We start from the raw sequence: 26,475 nt of genomic DNA, 5'->3' as shown, positions 1-26,475 counted from the left end.
ACAGAAGGGTTCCTGGAAGAAACTGAAATCACAACCTGGTCCCTGGAAACTTATGGGCTTCAGTTCAGAGCTCAGACTGACCCTTCTCTGTTAGGGCTAAATTGGAAGAGCCCAAATCCCTCGTTGAAGCCCATTTAAAACCAGGAATTCTACGTCTTTTTCACATAAATTTCTTTCCATATAAATTTTACTGCGAAAGATTCAGCGACGCATTCACGATTAGAATGTGGCTACCTGCCATTCCCTGATCTGTACATAAGCAGTTTATCCTGCATGAAGCAAGGTAAATCATATTCACAACTCACAAGCTTGACGGTACCGCCTTTATGATATGATCAAACTCACAGATGAACATCACAAGAAAAGAAAGACAAAAAACATATATGTAGATGCAGAAGATACCCATCTAGTAAGCAGAGTGCCCACAAAATACTATAGTATATAAATGTCAGTTAGGCATTGTACTCGGATCCTCTTACAGATCCAAAACAGCACTCATGCTGGAGTTTTGTTGAATTGGAAGACGAAAACTGTGATAACTGTGAGGCTATATTTACATCAGCTAATAGGCCTAAAGCATTGTGAGACGAAAGCATATTGGTGCCATCCTAGGATTTACCTATCCAAGAAGTTCCCTCGGAGAAATTCCTCTCAAGGAGAGCATTGGTGCAACAAAACTATATTTAGCTAGTGAATGAACCCTATCTTTACTACATTTCCTCGATTGAAAGGTTGTTCTTCAACTTTCATTCCTTGTCCGTGAGAACTGTGTAGGTCAACTTGATACCTGTTTGAGTCACTAGTGATCGACTATTGCTGGAGCAGCTATGGACATGATCAGCAATTCCTTCAGGCAAGGAAAGGCTCATCAGCTTGACTTTTGCTGAAACATCTTCCCCTTTGCTCCAAGTCTTTTGAACCAAGCAACCAACTTCTGGCTTTCCTTCTTCAGTAGATGCTTCCCTTCTGCTATCTAATTCCATAAATTCAGGCCTGTGCAATGATTTCTCAGAAGTAACTGAAATTTCTTCACCAGAAAAACTAAATGAAACCTTTTTCATAGTACATCTCCTTGGGGATGAGTGTTCATCAAACTCGAGAATTGCCTTGCGTTTGCACCTCTTGCCTCCCCTGGCCTGCAAGATTGATTGCCTCTCTTTCATAATGTGAGAAAGCACACTGTTTCGACCTGTTCCACATTCAGAATTGAGCCCTGGAATCAGCACATGTGAATTATGCCCACCATCCCCAATGAAATTTCCATTAAAAGGTTTGAGATCTTGATTCTCAAGGCTGATGCAGCCCTCTAGTGTTGAATAGAAGCCTATAGTTTCCAAACCATCTGACAGATCTGCATCACTGTCAGACTTGCAATCATCTAGCTCAAGTGGTATATAATCAGCATTTGGCTCTAAGCTCTCTCCTTTGACATCTGGTGCTTTGAATATCACAGACTTAAGTGGAACATATAAAGGAGATTCATACTTGCAAGCACCATGCTTAGCATTCTGTTTGGTCTGCATGAAACAACTGTGTGGGAATGAAAATCTGTTCTTGCAAAATATGGGAGGTGAACGGCTAGAGGTCATGTTACGAGTGTGTGGACTGAACTCTCGGCCAGGATGAGCCAGAGAGATTTTGTAATCCCATATAACTCTAGATTTTGGTTTCTGGTAAGGCTGCAATCCAATCCTCTTTGAAGCAAACAGGTCCACCAGATTTAAAACCTGTACTAAGAAAAACCTTGAATCAGCAGTAAGCAGGTCCTAGAGAAACTAGGGCAAAGATAATTACATAAAAAACCTGAAACTTGACATAGCAAACCTGTTGGTATGATATACCAAAGAAGGACATTTGGGGTTGGAGACAGTTTCCCTTGATGGCACTAGAAAACTCAATTTCAACCAAGGGTTTGCAAAACCACACTCTTCTGAAATGAACCTGAATTTCAGACACAAGGCAAACGATAAAATAGCATTTATCAATATTTCTCTGTATTGTAAACTGTATAAGAAGCGGCTAATAGCATTGCTAGAAATATTTACCAAAAGTAAATCACGAAGCAAGAGCTTAACGTCAGAAAGAACATGAATCAGAGGTCCCAGACCTTAAGGACAGATGAAACTAGGAGAACAAAGCCAACAAAAGCGTAATTACCTGGGCTGGTCGGGGCTTCCTCAAAGAAGTAAATGGATTTGTAAGATTGTTCAGTGATCCATCTGAATTAGCTTCAAATACCCCATAAAGTTTTCTTTCCTCATGCTCAAACACAAAGAGAAGCATACCAGCTCTGATCTTCTTTATGAAAGATGTAGCATAGCCTGGAAGTCCAAAAAGTTTCTTCTGGAAGAACTCCCGCTTAAGCATGTGATTGCAGATGATAATGGCACCACCGTATACTCCAGGTCTGTTAAATCTGTTCAGCATGTACTGTTGCAGAATCCTTTAAAATGAAAGAGAAGATAATGAGACAGTGCAAGGCATCACTAACGGAGAGACCTGGTATAGTCAAAGCATATTGAAGTTGCTATTGTCCAGAAACATTGAGCAATCCACTCAAATTTAGAACTGGCAATTTTAAACAAATCAACAATGATCAGGGCTCCAAGCCGACAGTGTAAAAAATAACAAAATGAAAGCATAAAAGGTTCCAGCAACTATATACAGGAACAAACATCAATCAAGTACATGTGCTGCAGTACTAGTGCTTTTCAGTCTACAGAATTAGTAGATGTTGCCAGAAAACTGAAAGTACGTATACTACGGTGTACAGTACTACGGTCAGATCCTAGCTCTATAAATTCACACTTGATCCAACTAGATACAATAATGCGACTTGTATGTATAATAAAAAATGCTCTTCTATTTACTGTATTACCCTAAGGTGAATGCAGGCACCATCAATTCCACAACTAGCGCTAATCCTCTCTATTCAAAGAAATGGGCACACTCTCGTGCCGATTCATTCCCAGAAAGAAAAAAAAAATCCACAACTCGTATGCGTAGAGTCGTACTAAACCACCATACCATATATATGCATGATGCAGTCCGAACGAACAAATTGTAAAGATAGCAAGTTAGCAACTAAACACACCATGCACCCATTATACAAGGTGCTCAATTGGCATCAATTTTTGATCTCCACAATGGAAGACACCTGCAATTCTACAACCCAATGTGGCGCATTACATAAAGATTAAAAGATCCTACAGAACCAGTAAGTAAACCACCATAAATTGGCCTGGATGCAGTAATAACCAACGCATAGTGAGATGCTACCCAAACCCAATTCTACTGCAGAGCATCAATCAAAGCAAGAAACTTATAAAGAATGGATCACCTAGGAAGCATAAACTACACCACACTGGCCAAATCCAAGAACGCGATGATCGAAGCAAGAGCTAGGAAGTGGTGGTGCCTAGGGCCATTACCAAGGGCGGTGGTGAAACCCCCGTCCTATCCCCTTCCCGACTTTGCCCCTCCACGAGGCACGGCTCTCCGCCACGATGGGCGTGCGCGGCTGCTGCTCCTGCTGCTGCTGCTTGTTCTTCCTCTTCCTCCACACCTTCCGGTCCCCCACGCCGTCCTCCTCAGCCATCCTCCCGTCCCCATTCCCCTCCGCCTTGTCCTCCTCCTCCTCCTCCTCCTGATCAACTCCCCCCTCGATCTCCCCATCCTCCATCGCTCCCCCGACTCCCATCTCCACCTCCATCACCTCCGGTTCCGCCTCCCACCTCCCTTCCTTCGCCTCCGCCTCCGCCGCCATCCCCGTCTCCTCCGCTCGCGCGTTTTTGCTGTCTGCGCGCGTCCTGAAGCCGCTGCCTTGCGCAGTGTGGTTTTTGCCTTCGAGAAGAAGAAGAGGAAGCATTTAGTTAGTGGGCCGGGCCCAATAAAAAGTGAAGCTTACTGTTCGGCCTAACTCTGCGTACAGCCCAATTGGGCCCACTAAGAAAGGCCCTACCAATCTTATTCTGGCCCAAAGCATTTTCTTCAAATCTACTACCTCCTTTTCACATTGTAAGATTTTTCTAGCCTTGTTTAAATTTATCAATTGATATATATATAGATTCAATAGCATTTATATAAATCTAGGCAAGGCTACAAAATCTTACATTGTGAAACAGAGAGAACAGAGAGAGTAGTAAACTCTTCTTAATTAGGTCAACGCGCCACGTCAAAAACCACCTGCCAAATCACCGAGAGATTATCACTTACACTGGTTTCGCTAGTTAAGTGAGCATCCGTGCTTCGTATTGCAGTTGAGGGAGCGAAATTGAACTCGAACAATAGTTGAGAGCAAAAGTAGACATGTTATTTTTTACTTCTTATGTCCTACAAAAAGCAACTCTAGTAATGGATATGATATATAGTAGTACAACGAATTTAGAGAAGATATGTAGTACTACCTCTGTTTCATATCGTAAAACTTTCTAACCTTGTCTAAATTCATTTATTAATGAATGTATATAATTTATATATATGTCTAGATTCATTAGCATCTATATGAACCTAGACAATGCTAGAAAGTCTTACATTGCGAAACGGAGAGAGTGCTAAGATGTGTCATATCCAGCACGAGGTTTGTTTTTTATGGGAAGTAGGGAGCAGGTGACTCCGATTCTGAATTTTCCAAACCTCATAGTGTTGTATAGAGTGTTTGGTGCATCACTTGGACTTGGGGTAGTGTTTTTTTTTTCACTGCGGTAGTTGCATAAAGCACCTGAATAGAGCACCCCAATTTACTCCCTTCAAATTTGATCAGTTAGGGTTCATCCTGATCCATGTAAGTTCTAGATTGAAATTTTCATTTAGTATTCACTAATCACTATTCAGTAATGAACCAGTTTGTTTGAATAACATTTACATGAGGAGAATATCATATGAACACTTTGCTGCACAGATCAACACTTTCTGCCTGAAGCAGTCTGTCCATCAGCTACCAGCCTACCATCCAGTCCTCCATTCATCGCATATGGTGCCTGAAAGAACCGATTCAAGCTTGAGTGCGTGAAATTTTTCATCGCATATGGCGCCTGCAAAGAACAGACCATCCAGGCTGAAGGAAGATGGGCTCACCTCAGCGTTTCTTTCGTTCCTCGACGGACTTTGCAGCGGATCGTCGGGAGCCCTAGGCGCTGGTGAGCCTCATAGCGGTGGCATCCAGAAAAGCCTGAAGATAATGCAGGAGAATGTTTTCAGCATTAGGAATCTGATCCATGTTTCGAAGGGGTGAGGCACGAGTTTATGACTTGGATCATCAGCATTACTGACCATAGTAGACTCCATCGACCTCCAGTACATCAATCTGCAAATATGCAAGAATTGAACCCATAAGTGTAACTACAAAGTATATTAGAGGTTCAAGTTATTGGACACAAGTGATGTATACTACAAGTTATTCAGATCCCCAATTCCTAACTATAAACTCCAGTATGATTGATCTGGCGGATAACAAGCAGGATGTGCCAACTAAACCAAGAATAGCTCATTTGAAAGGGAATATTGTGCAGTGTCAAAGCTGCAATTTGCCTTCTTTTCAGACAAGTTTAGATAAGCATGTGAAATATATGGAAGTATAAAAACATACTCCTAGCATGTTTAGATTGTTTTGTAAACATTATACTCATGTATTTTAATGTGTATTGCCCCAGACGAAACATCAAGTAAGACGAGAATTCTCAAATCAGCTACCTTTTCCCACATGTAAGCAAACTGGGGTGGGTTCAGGTCAGTTTTGGCACAAACTATATTTATGAGGACATGAAGTTCAATCGAACATTAAGCAAAAGTAAATTTTGCTTAATTTAATCTAATAGCAAATCGTTTCTGCTTCAGTGAATTCACTAGAGGTGGAACATGCAGTACAAGCATGACTCTAGAATTCATATATGACTAAGTTACCCTGTACTAACTACAACCAAAATATTCAATTCAACAGAATCCTTTATTACTAGATCATCAATTAACCAAACAAGTGGTGCTTGTGTGGACAGGAAATGTGATAAAGGTACCAGAGATACCCACAGGTACTTGGAGGCCAATGACACGGATACTGTCCATGAGTTCTTGCACCTTGGCTGGATCGTTGGCGCGCGTCCGCATCAGTGGCCTCCTAATCCTGTCCAATGGAATTTCCATCACCACAGGGCCCTTTTTCTCTGAGTCATTTAGTGAGGATGGAACAGCTGCACCTGCATCATGAAAAATTTTCATCAAGTCATACAATCAGCTTAATCCAAACATCAAAAATCAACCCCCATTCTCCCATTGACAAGAATTTCCATGACAGGAATTTTCCCATGGACAAGCACATTACATACTACAAGGCGAATCCTATTTGTTCAGATTCATGAATCATAATCTCCAATCAGGCAATCACACAATCGAACTTCCCCTGTCTGAATTTACTAGATCTGAAGTCCTCAACCATACGATTCCACTGTTCTTGAAATGTCTCAGCTGAAGTGCTGAACCCTTCCATTCCATAGAACCATCACCGAGTCACTGGCTAGCATCAAACCTTACCACTACTGTGCAATCCACTACCTGCATCGACCTCATCTAGTTCTTTCTTCCAATCACTCATCCAAAGATATTCCAATCCGGACACCGCTGCTCACGAAAGCGAAGAACAAATGCAAAGGACGAAGCGGAGCCGGAGCAAGAACCTACCGTTGGAGGACGGAGCGGCGGAGAAGGCGAGGCCGCCGCCCTTCCCGCTCCGTCCCCGGAGAGAGACCGCGCCGGGCGCGGCAGGGCCGCGGAGGAGGAGCCCCGCGGACGCCATGGCCGTCGCCAAATCCAAGCTCGCGCTCGCCGCCATTTCTTTGGTCTCTCTCCCGAGAAGCGAAAGCCGAAGCGTAGCGTAGCGTGTCGGAGCGTCGCGTCGATCTGTACCACAGGAGCTATTTGGGCCTTCGTTCCCATGGGCTTCTTCTGTCGTGGCCCATGTGGATGTCATGGCCTCAATTTCGGCCCAAATAGACAAGGTCATATTTGGGCCGTTCTAGTGAATGCTTTTTGTCCCGTATTGGGCTTTTTGGGCCTGTAATGTACGCGGCCATGAGGACACTGCAGGGAGCAGAATAAGTTCATCTGAGGTCCTTTAACTTATCAAAGAATCCGATTTTTGTCCTCCAACAGGAGTCTCTTAACTATTAAAATCGGTGTAAAGTAAGTCTCGGGTAATTTAGACCGTGATTTTAGCTGACGTGGTTCCTACAGGCTAATTTGACATGATTTTCATCTGACGTGGCACATGAAGTAAAATTTAACATTTAAAAAACAAAACAAAATATGTAGGCCCACATGACAGTCAAATAATAAAATTAGAAAATAATGGGACTCACATGTAGTGGGCACCGCTTTCTCCATCTCATCCCCTCTTTTCTCTGTCTACTTGAATTTGCCGGAGCCAGGGGAAGTCGATTTGGTGGAGGGTATCGTCGTAAAGGACACACATTTTCTTTAATTTTATATTTTTGTTTTTAGTGCGACATCACTGTCACATAGGATGAGAGCCAAGTCAAACCAGCTACGTAGACACTACGTCGGCTAAAACTGCTAAGGGATCTCGTCTACACCGGTTTTGACAGTTGAGTAGCATGTTGTATCTGGTATTATGGTTCAGGGACAAAATCAAACTCGTTGTCAATTTAAGGGATCTCCAATGAACTTATTCCGCAAGCAGTACCATTTTACCATAGAGTAAAAACATTTTCCCTTAAGAAATACTACTATTTAAAGTTTTGACTTTTGAGGTGAGAGTATATATAATTTGTTGTTCTATGATTTATTTTTTATGAAAATAATTTAACTCTTGTGTTCTTCACATTTAGTGACTTTCTTAGAGAAAACATTTATTATAATTTTGGGTTTTGATACAATTAATTTTTTTTCAAATCCATTTGAAAGTCAGTACTGCATTTATTTGTTCTATTCGTTGCGAATCCGTCCTAAGATATATATGCAGGACAGAGACTTTTAAAGCCTCGTAGAAATCGCATCAACACGTCTACAATTTATATACGCACATCGTGACATCGTGTCAGTTGGTATAACTACAAAAAATTGTTGAAATTTGTTCGGAAAAAAACCAAAAAATGTTGGAACCATGTGGAAAGGCATCAAACAAAGAAAAAAAAAAATATCGGCTGCATGCACCGCCGATCACAATAGTCCTACTACTACATCACAATGCAACACTGATATGTGCATCCTTTTCTTACAAAAAAAAAAGAGTGTTCTTGCATCCAAAGATTACTTCAAGGAAAACACATATTTAAACTTTATTTGTGGCATACTAATTAACTATACTTTCATATACTGAACTGTTACATTAATTGTGAGTGACCGTGATAAACAAACAGTCAAACACAGTGTAATTATGGTACATATCTTTTTTGTATTCCAGAGATTTGCAGAAATCTGGTACTGATTCTCCTGACCAAAAACAGGTCAGCGGTCAGTGGTTGACATGGGTCCAAACTCCAGATATGGATGCGTCATGCACGTGACCAATTCCTTTTGTCAACCGTACAGCGGTACAGGTTTGGGTATACTCATGCCAGTTTTTTTTTTCTGACATACAGTGCATTTAAATATTAAATAATTTACATTTAAACAGAAATAATTTGTATGGAGACAGAAGTCTTTCATTTATGCATGCATTAGCTTCATTTATGGAGCATATAATAAAACCTGATCTAGAATAATGGGAACCTAAGTGCCGAGGCAAAGCAATAAAAAAATCATATCACCAGTATTTATCCATAAATATATTTTAATAATTCAGCGACCATGTGTTCATCCCCATACATATTTCTTAATAAACATATATACTAGAGAAAGAAATCCTTTCATTTATGCATGTGTGCAAGAATTAGGATCATGGAGTACCAATATGGCAAAACCAGTTTTGAATGGAAACCTGTGTGTCGAGACAAAGTGGTGGAAACCACTACTTGTATTTTATTCATAAATATTATTTTAATAATTTGGTGTCTATGCCTTATACATTTAATAATAATAGATATATGTATCCAGAAAAGATATTGAGATAAAATCATTTTTAATGCATGCATGCAAGACTTCATTTATAGAACAAACAAATGTATACCAAAACCCGCCGACAACGAAAACCTGTGTGCCAAGATAAAACGGTGAAACCACCTATATTTGTACACGAGCGAGGGGCCAGGTGTCCGTCCCTTTACATCACTTGCATGACTCAAAAATATAAATAATAAAAAAACAATTTAAATGGTCATATTTACAACTTGTAAGGTTTGCATATATCATACCCATCAAAAATTCAATCCACAAGACACACATCGTATATGCTATATCTCATATAAAGATTCCGATACGTATATATATGTTTTATATTTTCTAAATGCATACGGAACAAGTTTAGACCTGAATTTTTGTAGAACAACACACAACTCTACACTATCAATGTCTGTACTTTCCATAAAATTTTGCATCTGCATTTCAGAAAGTGAAAGGGTATATATCACTCAAGGGACATCAAATGATCGAGAGTTTCCACTGGATTATTTGTGAAAGCAAATATAGCCTATACACTGTCACCACAACACATGCACATATATATATATATATATATATATATATATATATATATATATGATGCACACCCTGAACCATATACACATATGCAAAATGCATTGTCAAGTTGTCAACTCTCCACGGCAAGGCTTTCAAGGGGTCGTCCACAGTGACAAAGCCAACAGAGCAGGCCGGTCAAACTAAAATGCTATTTCTTAGATATATGTCAAATTGTTTATTCAGTCACACGTGTGCTGCCATGCACATAGTGTCTAGCTTGATTGCATAAGCTCTCAATCTTCTACATTTAGATCGGCGCCGAATTGGCAGTGAAATCTTGAACTCTCTCCATCAAAAAATAACTTTCGGCAACAAACTGATAATGACATACTATTTTTTGAACCGTTTGATCTATTTTAAACAGCTATATTATGATCAGCAAAACTGAACATGCAGGATATAATCGATAACTATATGTATACCAATTACTATATCCATGGCGACAAAATTGCGACATAGCTGACACGCAGAACATTTTCAAACCATATGAACCGTAGCATGAACCGTATCACCGTTATCATAAAGACGACAAAATTGCGTCTGTGATGTATGGACCGTACCACCGTTGACATGAGGAGACTTTTTAAACCATACAAGCTGTAGCACGGACGTACGACCCATGTGCATGAAACCATTATTGTATCTAGTACGTAGTGTCGCAAATACGCATATTTTTATAGTGTCGGGTAACGGCGTATTATATCGATTCGAATTTGCGCATTCGATGTAAATGTTACTTGTTTTTACATGATTTACCAATGCTGATCATGATCTGCAAGATACACATCCCACTGGTAGGTGAAGTCCCTGGGTAGCCTCCACACATCCATCCCCTATAAATACAGTGCCCTACCCCTTCTTCTTCCCCACACCAACATCCATATCCTCCTCTCTCACTCTCTTGCATACTGCATCCTCTCTCTCTCTCTCTCTCCTCAACTCGCCATCGCCATGGACCCCATGCTCGGCATGGATCAGTGCCAGTGGACGCCGGCGGAGTTGGAGGCGGCGAGGTCGATCGTGGCTAGGCTGAACAACGGCTACTACGACGTCGGCTCCGGCAACGGCAACGGCAACGGCAACGGGACGAGGCACGACCGCATTGTGAACGAGCTCCAGGCATGGTTCCCATGGAGGAACGTGCGTCAGGTAATCGACTTGTACGTTGATCTCGTGGTGGAGATGTCGTCGCAGGCGGGGGGCGGGCCGGCGCAGGACGGCGGCGCTGGCGCCGTCGTGAACCCATCTTTTGATCTCGTGAACGACAACTTCGGCATGCCGCCGGAGCTAGCTGCCATGAACGTCGACGCCAGCATGAACTTCGGCGGCGCCAGCATGAACTACGGCGACGCCGGAATGAACTACGGCGGCACCGAAATGAACTACGGCGACGCTGGAATGAACCTCGGCGGCGCCGGCATGGTGTTCGGTGGTGTTCCTATGGAGGAGACGGTGGAGCAGACGCCGGCGCCGGTGCAGGCGCAGGTTTTCAACGGCAACTACGGTGAGGAGGTGAACCAGGGCGGCGGCGGCCGTCAGCAAGCTGCACCAAATAATGGGAGGTTTTGGACAACTACAGAGCACAAGTATAATTCTGATCTATACTTATATCTTATGCTCTATTTTTATTTTTCTCACATGAAGTTTTATTTTCCACTATTTTGAAGATTTTATTATGCATGCATATCTTCATGCATGCAGGTTTTGTTTATTATTTCACGTCAAAAAAAGCATGATGCGATTTTGTTGATTTTTGTGTAGTAAAATTAATGTGTTTATTCAAAAATATATATGTAGTGATGTATGAACAGAATATTTAGTTTTTTCCCTGTTAACTAGCTGATTGCACATACGTTGCAAAAGAATTCAAAGAACACGACATTTCAAATATTAATCCAAGATTCGTATTGCTGTTGGAATTCGGTACCTTCCAAATAAATGTTCTGTATAGAACTCTCTTTATTATTGTTTTGATATAACACAGTGAACCCATATAGATCATATTGTTGTTTAATAGTCTCATATATATCAGGAGATATGGTGGTAGGTAAAGGCAAATTTGGTACTATTCATCATAATTACTAGAGTATTTTAAAAGAGTATAAATATATAATGATCTATATAGTAAGAAACTGTAGTCAAAATATGTTGTTTTTACGCGGTTTTACCTATTTGTTTAAAATATATATGCAGTTTGGAGCTCTATGTATATATGAAAATTAATCGTATGCATGTTCTGGATTCGTGCACTGTTGATATATTAATAACTTTATCTGAACATTACACAACATGAATCAGAAGTGATATCTTACCCATTTAGTTTGACCCTAAAAAGTTGTTTTTTTACAAAAAAAAAAAACATGTCTATTTTGGACGTAGTAGCAGTATTTATGTCTATGCATGGGACTGTACATCTCTACCTTGCATTCCTAGGAAACAAAACGTGCACTTCCTTCCAGTAGTAACAACAAAAATAATCAGTTTCTACTCCCATCAATCGATGATCATTTTTTCTCTAATAATTTTAATTTGGAAAGAATTTAAAAGGCAAGATATAGCTTATCAAACGGCTCAAGAATTTAATTATAATTAATTTTCTGGCAGGCTGTTTCTGTTGGGGCTGCTAGAGTGTGGCCGTGGCAACTGGAAGAAAATCTCCAGTCAGTACGTCAGATCCCGGACGCCGGTGCAGGTGTCAAGCCACGCCCAGAAGTTCTTCCGCCGCATGGAGAACACCACCGGCAAGCAGCGTTACAGCATCAACGACGTCGGCCTCTATGACGCTGAACCCAGCTGGGGCGCCGGAGCCGCCGCCGCCGCCGCCGCCGTGGACAACAACAACTTCGCCGGTTGGCAGGCACTCGCCTTCGCCGGCGGCCACCTCGAGCCTGCCAGCGGCGGCGCCGGCGCGGGGCATATTGCTCCGGCAACCTCCTCCTCTTCTGTCGCCGCCATGAACAACGTCGCTCAATTCTGGGCTCCTCTGCTGTACAACCCCCAGATGCAGCAGCAGATGGTGGACATGCAGATGCAGCAGCAAATGGTGGACACGCAGATGCAGAACCAGCAGAATTGGAATGATCAGCAGATGATGATGGGTGGTATAGCTCCAATGGAGGGAGCAGCTGATCATGATAACTTTGTGCCGGCAGGTGCAGATTATCAGCAGCAGGAGCTGGGAGCTGCTTATGATGCTCCTGCGGAACAGTGGATGATGAACAACAACATGTTCTGAAATCTGAACTGATAAGATACTTATGTAGATGGGAAGTGGTGATCTAGCCTATGAATATTAGAAGATGGCAATAAACCCATCTTGTTGAAGCCAAGACAATGTATATGTGGCTCAGCATGTTCTGTACTTCTGATAATTAAACATTTAATTATATAGATGGCATATGCTGATATGTAACTACAAAATAAAGTAAAGATAGCAACAAACCTATCTTGGCCGCGTTCGTTTCTAGCTAAGTAACCCAATATTCTCTCGTTTTCCACGTATACGGTTCCCGAACTGCTAAACGGTGTGTTTTTTGCGAAAATTTTCTATAGAAAAGTTGCTTAAAAAATTCAAATTAATCCATTTTTCTATTTTTTATAATTAAAAATTAACTAATCATATACTAATCTATTACCACATTTTTCACGCCGGTTAATAACTATCGCCCCCCGAATGCAGCCTTGTTTGACATCTCTTGACTTTGACTACCGTTTAACAACTCCTTCCATCACATCCAACTCTTAGTTTCAATTCCTTGGCACACCGCCATTTGGGTGCAAAGAGAAAAAAAAAGGAAATGCAAGAAGTGACTAAGAACCTACCATTAAAGGACGAAGAGGAGAATGTAACATCCTAAAACTTCGAAAACCGTAAATAGGACCATAAAAATATCTTTTCATAATCGCATAAGGCTAGAACTCCTTTTTCTACTATGCCAATGCAAAAAATGTAAAATACATTCTTAATCCAAATTAAAAGCAAAGTGATCTAATCCCTAAATCATAATAGTTATCGATTACAAAAGCTTACCTCTAGGGCATCTACAATTAATGTGGGAATTTTGGTTGTACGCTTCTGTAATCTAACCCCTTGAGGTGTTCTACAATTAATTGTAGACATATAATTTTGTTCCTTTGGTTGTAAGTTTATGGAACTTTGGAAATCTTTTGGTACTGGCAGATACTTTATTTATGGTTGTTCAGCACTGGTTATTATATGTCTATTATCTTTTGGGGGTGCCCTTATATTCCAGGGTTATTTAATGTAACCTTGTGTTTTATTCCTGCCTTATGTGATTGCAATGAATGGCCACGCTAGAAGTATAAATGTTCTCTGTTGGATTGATATTGTACTCATATAAAATTTTTGGTGTTCAAAAATAATATACTATTTTATCATAAGTTCAGGTGTGCATACTTATTCCAATTTGAGACCTCACACTTTCTGTGATATCTCATTTACAGACATATATTATAGTTTTTTTTTTGATGCATTTAACAAATTTAGAATGCATTCAATCTCAGTACTGTGTTTACTGGATTTTCATTGCGAATTCGTCACGTGCGCGCGTGTGTGTCTCTGTGTGTGTAAATAAGAGATAGATATGCTTTTAAAGCCTGCAATATTATAAGCATATCGTGAAGTGGCATTAATTGCTACAAACAATTTTGGAACCTTGTGAAAAGTAAGGCATGCATAAAAGACAAAATTATATGTGGCTGCACCGCCGACCAAAAAATCATAAACGTGTATATTTTCCCTTAGAAAAAAATATGCACGCAGCACAAAGAATACCTTGAGAAAAACATATATTTGCTTCGTTTGTGGCATACCAATTAATACATTTTTATTCCCCCTAAAAATTAACAAGTGTTTATGTTTATCTATATTTTTATATGTAGTTGAAACCTATTGGATATAAAGCTTTGCATTCAAACATGTCGCATCATCACTCTTTAGAAATTATTATATTAAAAGTCATGCAAACAGACACCTATAATTCATTATTAATTCATTACTGTTTAGTGAAAAATAGTGATTTTTAGGATCGAACATAGAGAACTAAGCCAACTAGAAAGAGGGTGAATGATTAGAAAACCAAAAACCAAAACCTTTTAGTGGAATTAAAAGTTGCACTCGTAGCAGATGGAGATCAGTCTGATCAACTTTGTTAGCCCAGCCTGACCTCTTTGCTCTACCATCTTCTGTTGATCACTAGTATGACCGTCACTATATTGCCGGTCTGACCGAGGATATTTTGTTGGTATGACAGTAGACAACGAGAAAACCACAAATTGAATAAATCTTGAAAATATATCAATCTTTACTTTTTTCTATTCTTGTTTACAAAGTGTAATAATATCACTCATTTCACAAAATTTGAATAAACTCAAAACACTAACTATTCTCAAAAAGCAACACGCTGAAAAATTGACCCCAAGAGGCCTCCACCCATCTTCTATTTATACCCATAGGTATGCATCCTAAAGCCATGAATCCAACTCGTGTAAAACTTGACACAACAAGCATAACAACAGTACCCACACGTATATAAACCATCTAGAAGTTAAATTCTTGATGAATAAATCCAAAATTGAAAATACTGACTGAAATTAAAACAGATCTAGCAACTGTCGGTCGGTCTCGACAATATGACCACCAACACAATTGCAGTCTAACCGCTGGTGGTCCTATGGTCAAGCCAGACCACACCAATACCACAACTTCATCGATAAACTCTAAATATCAAAACAAATTATCTCATCTATAAATCGTTCACCGTGAATTAATAATCAAAACACATTTTGATTTTACATTTTTCTGTTTCAGATATGCAAAAATTTGGTACGGTTGATGTTCATCAGGGTCGGCGGTGTCAAGTGTGGATATGTGGTGCATGCGACTGCCAGTTTCATTTTGTCAACTGTACAGGTTTGGGTGTATGTACGTTAGCTCCTGTTCAACACCCAATATAATTAAATATTTAATAATTAGCATGTATCGCAAAAAATATAATGAGAAAAAATATTTTCATTTATACCTGCAAGAACTTCATTTATGGGCCGGGCATATAAGTAAAACATCCCTGGAATGGAAACCTGTGTGCCAAGACAAAGTGGCGGAAACCACTTGTGTTTGCCATAAATATATTTTAATAATTTAGTGGCCATATGTCTTTTATGATACACATTTAATAATGTGCGCATATACCATAGAAAACATATAAAAAAATCTTTGCATTTATGTATGCATGCAAGAAGCTTCATTTATGTGAAGGATTTCTTTTTTATGGAGCCAATTAATGCATGCTATAAGTGTCGATATAATAACACCTATATAGCAAAACTTGCATGGAATGGAAAACATGTGTGCAAGTTGAGTTGCAATTTGCAAAGCCTATGGTATTTGTTCAGAAACAAATGTTACCGAGTATATATAGAGGTCAGATCACAGCCTCCTTGCATAACTTTTTACCACTAAGAAATACAATTTATAATAAAAGTCATAATAAATAATTGTATTGGCAAGGTTTGCATATATCACCCCCAACAAATTCAATCCACGCATCAAGAACACTATAGTACTAAAAGACACATAATTTTGACATGTTTCCATTTTCTTTAAATACATAGAGATCAAGTTTAGTTTATACTTGAATTACCGTAGAACACAATGCACAACTCTACACAATTAATCATATATTGAATTTCCAGTGACAATTTGCATGAGCATTTCTGATATGGAAGATTATATGTTGACATCAAATTAGTTTCCACTGTTTTTGTTCTGTATCGCCGAAAGCAAATATAGCACAAGCACACGTGTTGTAGATGACAAATGGGTGTGCTTGGCATGCTTGCTAGACATGATACAAGCTCCATCTCCCTTCCTTTCTTTCTTTTATCTTTTTATTTATCACCATTGAACTATACTGTAGCAACTTTAACCATTAAATTTTAAATGATTTTTTATAATAAACAAAAATTCAATAGTTATATTCATGTAAGTAGTAATTAATACACTTGCATAATATCATTTATATAAGTATTTGTTTTTCCCAAGAAGATAAATGATTATTTAAATGTGTGAATAATGGTTTGAGACAAATATAAAGGAACGGGGGAAGGGAGTATACGATACACACTCATCATTAATTGACAAATATATGATACACACCCATTAATTGATAAATAATCGCATGATACATTTTCAACTCTATGGAGAAACCGAGGCATGCTTGCGTCCATGGAGTTGTCTGAAGTGACAAAGCCAACAAACCAGACATGTCAAATTAATTAAAATATTATTTCTATTATATATGTGAGATTGTTTATTTGGGGTCACACGTGTACTGCCATGCAGACTGTCTCTATCTTGATTACATAAGCTCCCAATCTCCTGTATTTATGTCCATAGACCGGCGCTGAATTGGCAGTGAATTCTTGAACTCTCTCTAAGAGACCTTTTTCTATAATAATGGCGCATAAGATTGTTTTTTAACCGTTCCATCGACTTATACATATATGATTATTATATATAACGGAAGCCATATATCTATATTTAATAGAGTGACATAGTTCTTCCTTGCTAGAGTTTGGCGAAAAGGGAAGATAAACGACAAAATTGCGACTATGACATGTGAGCCGTAAAGCCGTTGAAATGGAGCATTTTCAATCAGTACGGCCAATTGCACGGAACCATACCACTGATGTGCATGAAACCATTAAGGTACATCGTATCGCAACGTACCCATGCAGTCCTATTGGCAAATACGTAAGATGTGCAAATAAACGACAAAATTACACTTGTGACGTACGAGCCGTACAACCGTTGACATGAGCATTCCCAAACCGTACGGCCCATTGCACGGATCGTACCATCAACGTGCATGAAACCATTAATGTACATCGTATCGCAAACGTATACATGCAGCACTACGTAAGATGTGTCCGATTGATTTGAATTTCGTGCCTTCTACACAAATATTACTTATTTTTACATGATTTACCAGGTGGAGCTAAAAAAATTAGTTCATTAAGGTCATCGGGGTCAGAATACACTAACCTTACATAATTTTTAATATCATCTTAATTATCTAAACAATATAACAATAGATTTTGTTGAATTTTGTTGAAGGTCATCAGGTCGGCTGACCCTGACGAGTGTACTGTAGCTCCGCCCTAGGCATTGGTGAGATCATGATCTACCAGGATAGACATTCCACTAGTAGGTGCAGTCCCTGGGTAGCACCCACACATTCAGCCTATAAATGCAGTGCGCTGCGCCTTCTTCTTCCCCACACCAACATCCATATCCTCATCCTCTCTCCTACACACTTGCTCTCACTGTTTTACAGTACAGCCTTCGTTCTTGCTGTGCCCTTCTCGCCATCGCCATGGACGCAAGGGTCGGCACGCAGTGGACGGAGGCGGAGGTGAGGGAGGCGAGGACGATCGTGTCCATGATGACCGGGGCCGCCTACTACGAAGCCGGCTCCAGTAACGGCAACGGCAACAACGACAGCAGCACGAGGCACGACCGCATTGTGAGCGAGCTCCAGTCGTGGTTCCCATGGAGGACCGTGTGTCAGGTAATCGACTTGTACGTTGATCTCGTGGTGGAGATGTTGCAGCCGGCCGATCAGCCGCAGGACAACGACGGCGCTGGCGCCGTCGTGAACGCCACGCCGCCGGAGGATCAGGCTGCCATGAACGTCGTCGACCTCGGAATGAACAACGGCGGCGCCGGCGTGGTGGTTGGTGGCGGTCCTATGGAGGAGATGGTGGTGCAGGCCCCGCCTCCGGCGCCGGCGCCGGTGCATGTGGTGAACCAGGGCCCCGGCCGCCAGTATGCTGCACCAAACACGATTTGGACAATTGACGAGCACAGGTTAACACTCTGTTCATAAATCTATCTTTTTAAAAAAAACTGGTAAAATTTATGCGTACTTTTTATTCCTAAGAAATAAAACGTGTACTTCTTTCAGTAATAACAAAACTAATCAGTTTATTAATCAATGAACATTTTTTTCTCTAATAATATTTCTGGAACGAAAAAAAATATAAGACTAAACAGCTCATGAATTTAAGTGCTTTTTCCAATGAATATCGTGAATTTAATTTGATTTAATTATCGAGTACTAACTTTGAAGAACCACAGGCTGTTCCTGAGGGGGCTGCGCGTGTACCGGTGTGGCGACTGGGACAACATCTCCAACCACTTCGTCACCACCAGGTCACCGGTGCAGGTGGCCAGCCACGCCCGGAGGTACTCCCGCCGGCTGCGGATGGCCGCCAGTGAGCAGCGCGGCGGCGTCCGCGATCATGTCGACCTCTTTGACGTCGGCGAGCCCGCCATCATGCACAACGGCAGCTCGGGTGCCGCCATGAACGGCGCCGGCAACGACGCTGCTCCGGTCTGGGCTCCGCTGCTGCACAGCCCCCAGATCCAGCAGCAGATGATGCAGCTGCAGGCGCAGGCGCAGGCGCAGCAGCGCTGGGATGCGCAGCAGACGGCGATGGCTGGTGCAGCTGTAGCTCCGGTGGAGGCAGCGGCTGAGAACTCCGTGCCTGTAGCTGCAATCAGCAGCAGGGAGGCGGTTACGATGCTCGTGCGGAACAGGGGATGAACCAGAATTTTCTGAAATTCTTATGATTAAGCTATATATTTATATAGATGGCATATGGTGATATCTAGCCTGTAAAACATGGCAACAAAACCTTATTATCTATCTCGTTGAAGCTAATTAAGACATTGTATGTGTGGCCGTTGGGGGAATCAGTAATTTGGTTGTGTTAAGCAGTATAAGTAAGTGTAATTTCGCCCCATTATATATAATACAATATAATATATATGCCATCATATATACTTCCTCCGTTTTAAAATATAAGATATGTGATTTTTTTCTTGCAATGTTTGACCTTTTGTTTTATTTAAAAAATTGTGAAAATATCATTTATTTTACTTGTGACTTACTTTATTATCCAAAGAACTTTAAACATGACTTATTATTTTTATATTTGTAGATGAATGGTCAAACGTTATAAAAAAATCAAACATGTTACATTATAAAACGAAGGTAATATCATACTACATCCGGTATCTTTTATTTATCGCCGTTGTCTTTTAAATATACATTTAACCATTCATCTTATTTTAAAAAATATATAATAATTGGTTATTTTATTATGATTTGTTTTATGATCAAAGATATTTTAAGCATGATTTTTTAATATTGTGTATTTGTATAAAAATAGATTTAAAAGTTATTAATATCAAATAAAAAAGAAAGTAGTATATGTTTGTGGTTTATTACAACAGTTGTTCTCGTGGAACTTAGTGTCAATTGAATTAAGAAGAGAGAAAGGTGAACACAGGTGGGTACACAGTACACACGCACGATGGTCCCGTAGCCAGCTGCTCTGCACGTATTTTTCCTGTAGTTTTCTCTGAATATTAAGTTTTATAAAATAACCGATTCTTAAAAAAGGCTTAACAAGTTGGTGACAAAAAGTGTATTTATATTGCAACACTTTCTCACTTCGAGATATCAAGTCTACAATTGATGTAGAGACCCAAAGCGTGTGATCCATCCAAAATTAATTTAAGGCTAGCTATTGACTTGGATTGACTTTAATACTATCCCGTTCCAAAAAGAAAAAAAGAAAAGAGGTCCGACTTAGCCAAAAATGCATTTCTAATTTTTGGGGTCTAGGTGAACAGCTAGAAGTACAGCACTCCTTTTATTAAGTTCATGTATCAAAGAGTTCACAATAAAAAAAAAAGATCTCTGTCTCTCTATATATATACATGCATGGGCTGGGTAGCGCTATTCTGCTATGTAGTGTGTCTCTAGGTGTTGATGAAGCTAACGCTATTAATTTGTCGGATTCCTTTTGGCATCCAAAATGATCAAATTACTCTCCGATGGAGAAAATCACACGGCTAAATTTCCAATAACTCGCATTCATAGTAAACAAAGTAATCTTCGGTGGTAGTACTTGGAGTAATTTTACTTCTAAGATTGTGGTGCTCCCGAAAGTAAATTTTTAACAATATGTAGGAACATGAGCTTGTGTGTGCCAGAGCATGTGTTGTTGGTTTCTCTGTGAGTAATTTAGTTACAATTTGATGTTTTGAAAAAGCAATTTATTTACTATTTATTTATGCAAGTAATTTATTATTACGCGCGATGGCAAAAGGATGAGGACACCAGTTGCAATGGATCGTGTGGGAGATCATATAATATATTAATATACATATATATAACTCATTTGCTCATGGTTATTAATTATATTTCTCTTATCCTTTTTAAGGCACTCTTTCACCTCATTTTTTTCTTGTGCTTATGCTTATAAACTAAAATTTAATTTTTTTAATGTTAAATTTGGAATTAATTTTTGAGGTTTTCATTGAAGTTTATTTTTTAGCCTTAGCTTTTAGATCGTTAAAAATACGTATATAATTTTCTTCACAAATTATTTTTGTTTTCAAATATGTCGTTTGGGCCAAACAATCATCCCTTTTGTCTTGAATTATTTGTATCTGACCATTAGCTTGGATGTGATCTATTAGATAAATGTTCAGTGTATCTTTGTTTCTAAATTGCAGGCATATTCGATCAAATCTATCAATCGGGGATGATAGTGTGTGCAACTGCGACATATCTACTCTATTGGAAAAGTGAAACCCAAAATAGGAGAATGAGCCACATCGTCCAAAAAATATTAGCCATCAGTCTGAGCAGATGGGAGATTAATAGAAAAACACAGAGGGATCGAGCAACTGATGAGCAGAAGCTAGCTTGACTGTAAGGTGAGAGATGATCATGGAAAAACTCAGAGAGAGCAATTGAGAGGAATATATATATCTTGACTGTGCGCAGAGAGCAACTGAGACGACAAGAGAAAGAGACAGTAAAAGAGAAAGAGAGCACTTCACTACTCCCACGGTCACCCTTTGTCATTTAGTAACCACTATTTATCACTTTTTATGCTACAATACAGAGTAAAAAGATTTCCAAAAAATATTTATACCAAAGACCCTACAAAATTCAACAGACACCTCCTTAGCTTAAACAAATATTTTCGTAAAACTAACATATAACACTATAACATGATGGTTATAGTGCTTTAAAAAATCGTATCAATCTATTTTTTAAAACTTATAGCTAATAATGACATGTTAATCTCTGTCTACGTTTTTCGCTCTAGTTACTAACCATGAACAAGGACGCGGCCTAAATCTATGCAAATGTGTAACTTCGCATGAGTAGATTAAGGGTGTTTAGGATTTTTTTTGAATAAATTGTACTCATAATTTAACACCATTATAAATTCAGTTTAAATATACGAAAAGCAGTTGTGTATATCTTTTCACTTTTTGAATGAAAAAGTCAAACGGTATATTTGCAAATAAATAATAGTATATAAATAAAACTTTTTTATAAGTGTTCTTAGCGATCTAAAAGGCATGGCTAGAAAATAACTGTGATGAAAAAAACTAAAATCAAATCTAAATTTAACGTTAAAAATTCAAATTTTGGTTTATAAGTCTCCTCTATCTTTCACTTATGCTTATGCTTATAAGTCAAAATTTAAATTTTCAACCTTAATTTTAGAGTTGATTTTGAGGGTTTTTTCACCGAAGTTTACATTTTTCAGTCTTGGCTTTTTTAAATCGCGAAGAAAGGTATATAAATAATTTATTCATAGATTTTTTTTCTATTCACAAATATGATGTTTCGAAAACATATGTATAACATATTAATTCTTTGTTACATCTATATGTATATTTGGTAGCTTCGTAACTCTTGAAAGCTTTCTGAATATTGTAGACATATTGGATCCCTGAGACTTTCTTGACGGGGTATTATTTATTCTAGAAAGAGAAAGCCAAGGTCAACTGTTTCGTGCACACTACATGCTGGCCAAAATTAATATATAGATTTCCCAACCATATATGATCTGCATCTATCTTTAACCTTTACTCAGCTCTCATACAACACACCAAAATTAAATGTGTGCAAAGCTAGAGAAGAAATATATGTACGAACTCACTACATTAAATTCATGGACCACCATTTATTTAACACAAAGACAGGATGTGAATTATATATAGAGATGTTATGTGTATAATTAAATTAACCAATTACCATCTACAAGCTAATTAAGAAAGAAACTACTCGCATTGAAGTACTCCTGAAAAATTTGAGGGAGTATCAGTCTAATATAGGATGTACTGATGATACTCTGAATAGGATTACCTCAAGGGTAGCATGATATATTGTTTTCAGTTCCATGGACAACTAAAACCATTGGATCAACATTGTTCAAGGGTGGTGTGTTTACTTAATTATGTGAGAGAAGACTGGTATATTTTCCCCCTTTTTTTCAATATTAAGCTACTAATATCTCAGTAGAAACATTAGCATGCATCAACAATCACAATAAGATCGTTTACATCGATATAATTCATCACATTGAACATATGTATATGTCAACAAGTCAAAGCATTTCTAAATCTCGCTAATTTATTCGTGGAGATATATATGGATATGGAAAATCCGCTACATCTATATCAAGATACATATGCATAAAAATTAAATATGCGTTACACATGCACTAATATTTTCCATTAATCAATAATCAGTAGAGAATATGATACGCTACGTTCATTTTCGAAAAAAAACAAGTCAAAGGATGCACCACTCATTTGGCCTATAAATACCTTGCCCTTCTCCCTATTTTTCCACACTCTGAACCCCTCGATCTACACCGCTAATTTTCATGTGTCATCCCATACTTTCTTCCCATGGATTCAATAGTCATTGAGGGGTGGACGGCTTCTGAGATAGAGGAGGCTAGGTCATTGATCACTAGCCCCAACAGTGGTGGCAGCAACTCTAGTGGTGGAAACGGGGACAAGAAACATGGAAGCATTGTGAGTGAACTCCATGAATGGTTTCCTTGGAAGACCATGACCGAGGTAATAGATTTTTATCTGAAGCTCACGGTAGAGACACCCGCGATCATCCATAGCCTGAACAATAGTGTTGTTGACAATAGTATGAGCAATATTGACCTAGCCCTCGCAAACGAAAACCTTAGGAGGCTAGAGAAAGAAGAAACCATGTTGAACAATGAGGGTTTACTGTTTGATTATCCATTGGAGGAGATGGAGATGGGTAATCAAATAGATCAAAATATTGAAATGGTTGTAGAGAAAGAGGTGGAGGTGCAGGCGGAAGCGGCATCAGTGATTAAGGAGAAAGTGGTGGAGGTGTCAAAGATTCTGACTAGTCGTCAACGGGTGGTGCCGTCAATGAAAAGAAGGGTTGTCTGGACAGAGGAGGAACACAGGTTATTTATTTTCATATAATCTTTATACCTAATTAATTGTGTTATATTATTATTGTTGCTTTCTCTCTATGTGTGCAAGGTGCATATAAGTATACCTAGCTAATTAATTTTTTTATTGTTTTTGCATTTTTCTCTATGTGTGCAAGGTGCATCTAATTCTATCATGTGTATATGTGTAGTATTTTTCTATGTAATAAAGTATTATAGCTAATTAATTAGTAATCTCGTCACGAATGTTAATGTATGTTGTTTAGGATATGTTCAAAGTCAAACTTTAAAAAATTACATTAATGCTTTTAAAATATTTTGACAGGATATATGACAACATATGTATAGGTTTTTCTAGAAAAACATGTTTTCAATATTGTATTTTTATCATAGTATTTTTTAGATATGTTTTGCAATAAAAATTGGATGCCAAATCGATCTCCCAAAATGGCACATTTTGTGAACAGGGAACGATAAGATGGTAGTGACCATGCATGTACTTTTCTTTCTTTCAAGTGATTAGCTTAATTGTTTGTATTGTAAGAAATTACGGTTACATGGTTTAGATTATTGACACAAATGCGGCCACGTTCGTTTTGAATTATCATTAATATTTTTACTTTTTTTTGAAGAAAGAAATTGTAACTTTCCATCTATACAAATTATTTAAAAATGGAATCCTCAAGTCTTCCGTTTGAACTTAAAATCATTTTTTCCCTTAGAGCTATAGCACATGCATACATTTTTGCTATAAATAAAGTACATCAACGATTATTGAACTTGTGTTGTTGTGTTATATATATCATAGGAAAAAAGATTATCCTAAGAGAAATTTTATGGCTAACTTGAGGTATCAATTTTTTTCGAGCTTTGGTACCAAATTTTTACACTTCAGATATTAAAGTAAAAAAAGATTTATATTTTAAACTTCAAAATGCAGATCTATATTCCTAAACATGCTAGAGGGTGTCATCTAGATCCAAAACCGTCACTGATCCACTGTCTCTTTCTCGAGACACGAAAATTCTGATGAATTAATCGGTTGCTGGTTCGCGTTGCATGCAATGGATGGATGGATCGGCGCAGGCTGTTCTTGCAAGGGCTGCGCGTGTTTGGCCGCGGCGACTGGAAGAGCATCTCCAAGCACCTGGTCACCACCAGGACGGCGGTGCAGGTCTCCAGCCACGCGCAGAAGTACTTCCTCAAGATGGAGGCGAAGGGCGCCGCCGTCCCCGCCGCCAAGACGCGCCGCCGTGTCGGTCCCAGCCGCCGCCGCCGCGACGGCCACAAGGCAGCGGCGCCGGCGCCGGCGCCGGCGGGCGGCAACTGGATGGCCAACCCCGAGCTCGCCGCGCGGGCCGGCTTCGGCTACAGGCACCCGCGCCTCTGCATGCCTCTGAACCCCTTCTTCATGATGGCCAGGTCGCCGGCGATGGCGCCGCCGCCGGTGCCGAGCTCTGCTGCAGCGGCAGCGGCTTTCCTTCCGCCATGGATGAATGGCAATGGCATGCACTAGATGGATGCTACTGGTGCTCAAGATTTGGCTCAGAAGTGGAGACTTGGTGATGGTATCATGGCCGGAGTCGGTTGATCTGCGGCTTAATTCGTTTCAGTTTCGTATCAGCATTGCAATAATGAATATCCATATGTTCTTTCTCGTTTTATGTTTGGAATTTCGTTTCAAGTATTTAGCTCGTTTCAAGTTTTTAGCTGGTATCTTAATAAACTCTTTAAGTATTATAGATTGGTACCTTTATGATAATTTTCTAAATTTCGTTTGTACTCCGGTTCAAAAATAAATTTAAGTTCGTTTGGTTTGTATTCCATTTCAGAAACAAAGTTCGTTTGTATGAACGTTACAATTATATTAAAGTATCTGGCACACACAGTTCCCATGCTGTTTCTTGTATTGTTCATCATTTTGTGTTTGTTGCATGGTTCATCTCATAGTTGTTGATGTGGTGTTCTTTTCTCTTGATATTTTTAGATTTTCTAAATTATCTGATTACGAGGCATTTAGACTTTGTAGATTGAATTTTGTTATAGCTATTTAAGTATATAAATAACTAAATTAAGTGCTATAAAATTGAAATTTTCTTTATAAATATCTTGCGAGGAAATTTTCTTTATAGATTTTCTAAATTTTCTTTTTTACACAAAACACATTGGTTAGTAGCCTGCGAAGCATGCACACGGTTCCATAATCGACAAGGGCGTAAGAGCAAGTTCAATAGTATAGCCAACTACTAGCTCTAATTCATCTACAGTCAATCTAATAGCTAATTCATATAATACTTACCTATAAAACATATGAAAAAATTTGACAAAATAGATTAATATGATTTATATCACTCCACAAACATGCAAGTTTAAATTCAACTTCTACAAGTTATAGCAAAAAAAACAAACAAAACTAAAACTAAGTATATGCATATTCATAATTGTTTTTGTTATTTTTGCTACAACTTGTAGAAGTTGAAATTAAACTTACATGTTAAT

At 39.0% G+C, this 26,475-nt stretch overlaps 4 protein-coding genes across 5 annotated transcripts; 2 read left to right on the top strand and 2 right to left on the bottom strand.

The window, feature by feature from the left end:
• Window positions 1-406: 406 nt before the first annotated feature.
• Window positions 407-3,759, bottom strand: LOC102714197. 2 transcript variants are annotated; one of them, XM_015837981.2, is made up of 4 exons: window positions 3,432-3,759; window positions 2,158-2,443; window positions 1,825-1,941; window positions 407-1,727 (listed from the first exon to the last, which is right to left on the bottom strand). In XM_015837981.2, the coding sequence occupies exons 1-4, from the start codon at window positions 3,710-3,712 to the stop codon at window positions 747-749; spliced, it is 1,665 nt and encodes a 554-aa protein (XP_015693467.2). In that variant the 5' UTR covers window positions 3,713-3,759; the 3' UTR covers window positions 407-746. The 2 variants fall into 2 exon arrangements, with proteins under 2 accessions (XP_015693467.2, XP_040381170.1); XM_040525236.1 differs by lacking the exon at window positions 3,432-3,759 and adding an exon at window positions 3,341-3,411.
• Window positions 3,760-4,585: 826 nt separating this feature from the next.
• LOC102719394 (sulfiredoxin, chloroplastic/mitochondrial) lies at window positions 4,586-6,865 on the bottom strand. The gene is made up of 5 exons (XM_006655780.3): window positions 6,673-6,865; window positions 6,025-6,191; window positions 5,272-5,305; window positions 5,077-5,170; window positions 4,586-4,979 (listed from the first exon to the last, which is right to left on the bottom strand). Exons 1-5 carry the CDS (start codon window positions 6,821-6,823, stop codon window positions 4,964-4,966), a joined length of 462 nt encoding a protein of 153 aa, XP_006655843.1. The 5' UTR covers window positions 6,824-6,865; the 3' UTR covers window positions 4,586-4,963.
• Window positions 6,866-10,578: 3,713 nt separating this feature from the next.
• Window positions 10,579-12,862, top strand: LOC107304324. Its single transcript, XM_015837980.2, has 2 exons — window positions 10,579-11,213; window positions 12,232-12,862. The coding sequence occupies exons 1-2, from the start codon at window positions 10,579-10,581 to the stop codon at window positions 12,860-12,862; spliced, it is 1,266 nt and encodes a 421-aa protein (XP_015693466.2).
• Window positions 12,863-23,440: 10,578 nt separating this feature from the next.
• Window positions 23,441-25,542, top strand: LOC121054672. Its single transcript, XM_040524865.1, has 3 exons — window positions 23,441-23,988; window positions 25,063-25,204; window positions 25,399-25,542. Exons 1-3 carry the CDS (start codon window positions 23,441-23,443, stop codon window positions 25,540-25,542), a joined length of 834 nt encoding a protein of 277 aa, XP_040380799.1.
• The last annotated feature ends 933 nt before the right edge of the window (window positions 25,543-26,475 follow it).

This window comes from Oryza brachyantha, chromosome 6 (genome assembly GCF_000231095.2).
Source record: "Oryza brachyantha chromosome 6, ObraRS2, whole genome shotgun sequence".
NCBI lineage: Eukaryota > Viridiplantae > Streptophyta > Magnoliopsida > Poales > Poaceae > Oryza > Oryza brachyantha.
This window is presented reverse-complemented; position numbering and strand designations above follow the sequence as displayed.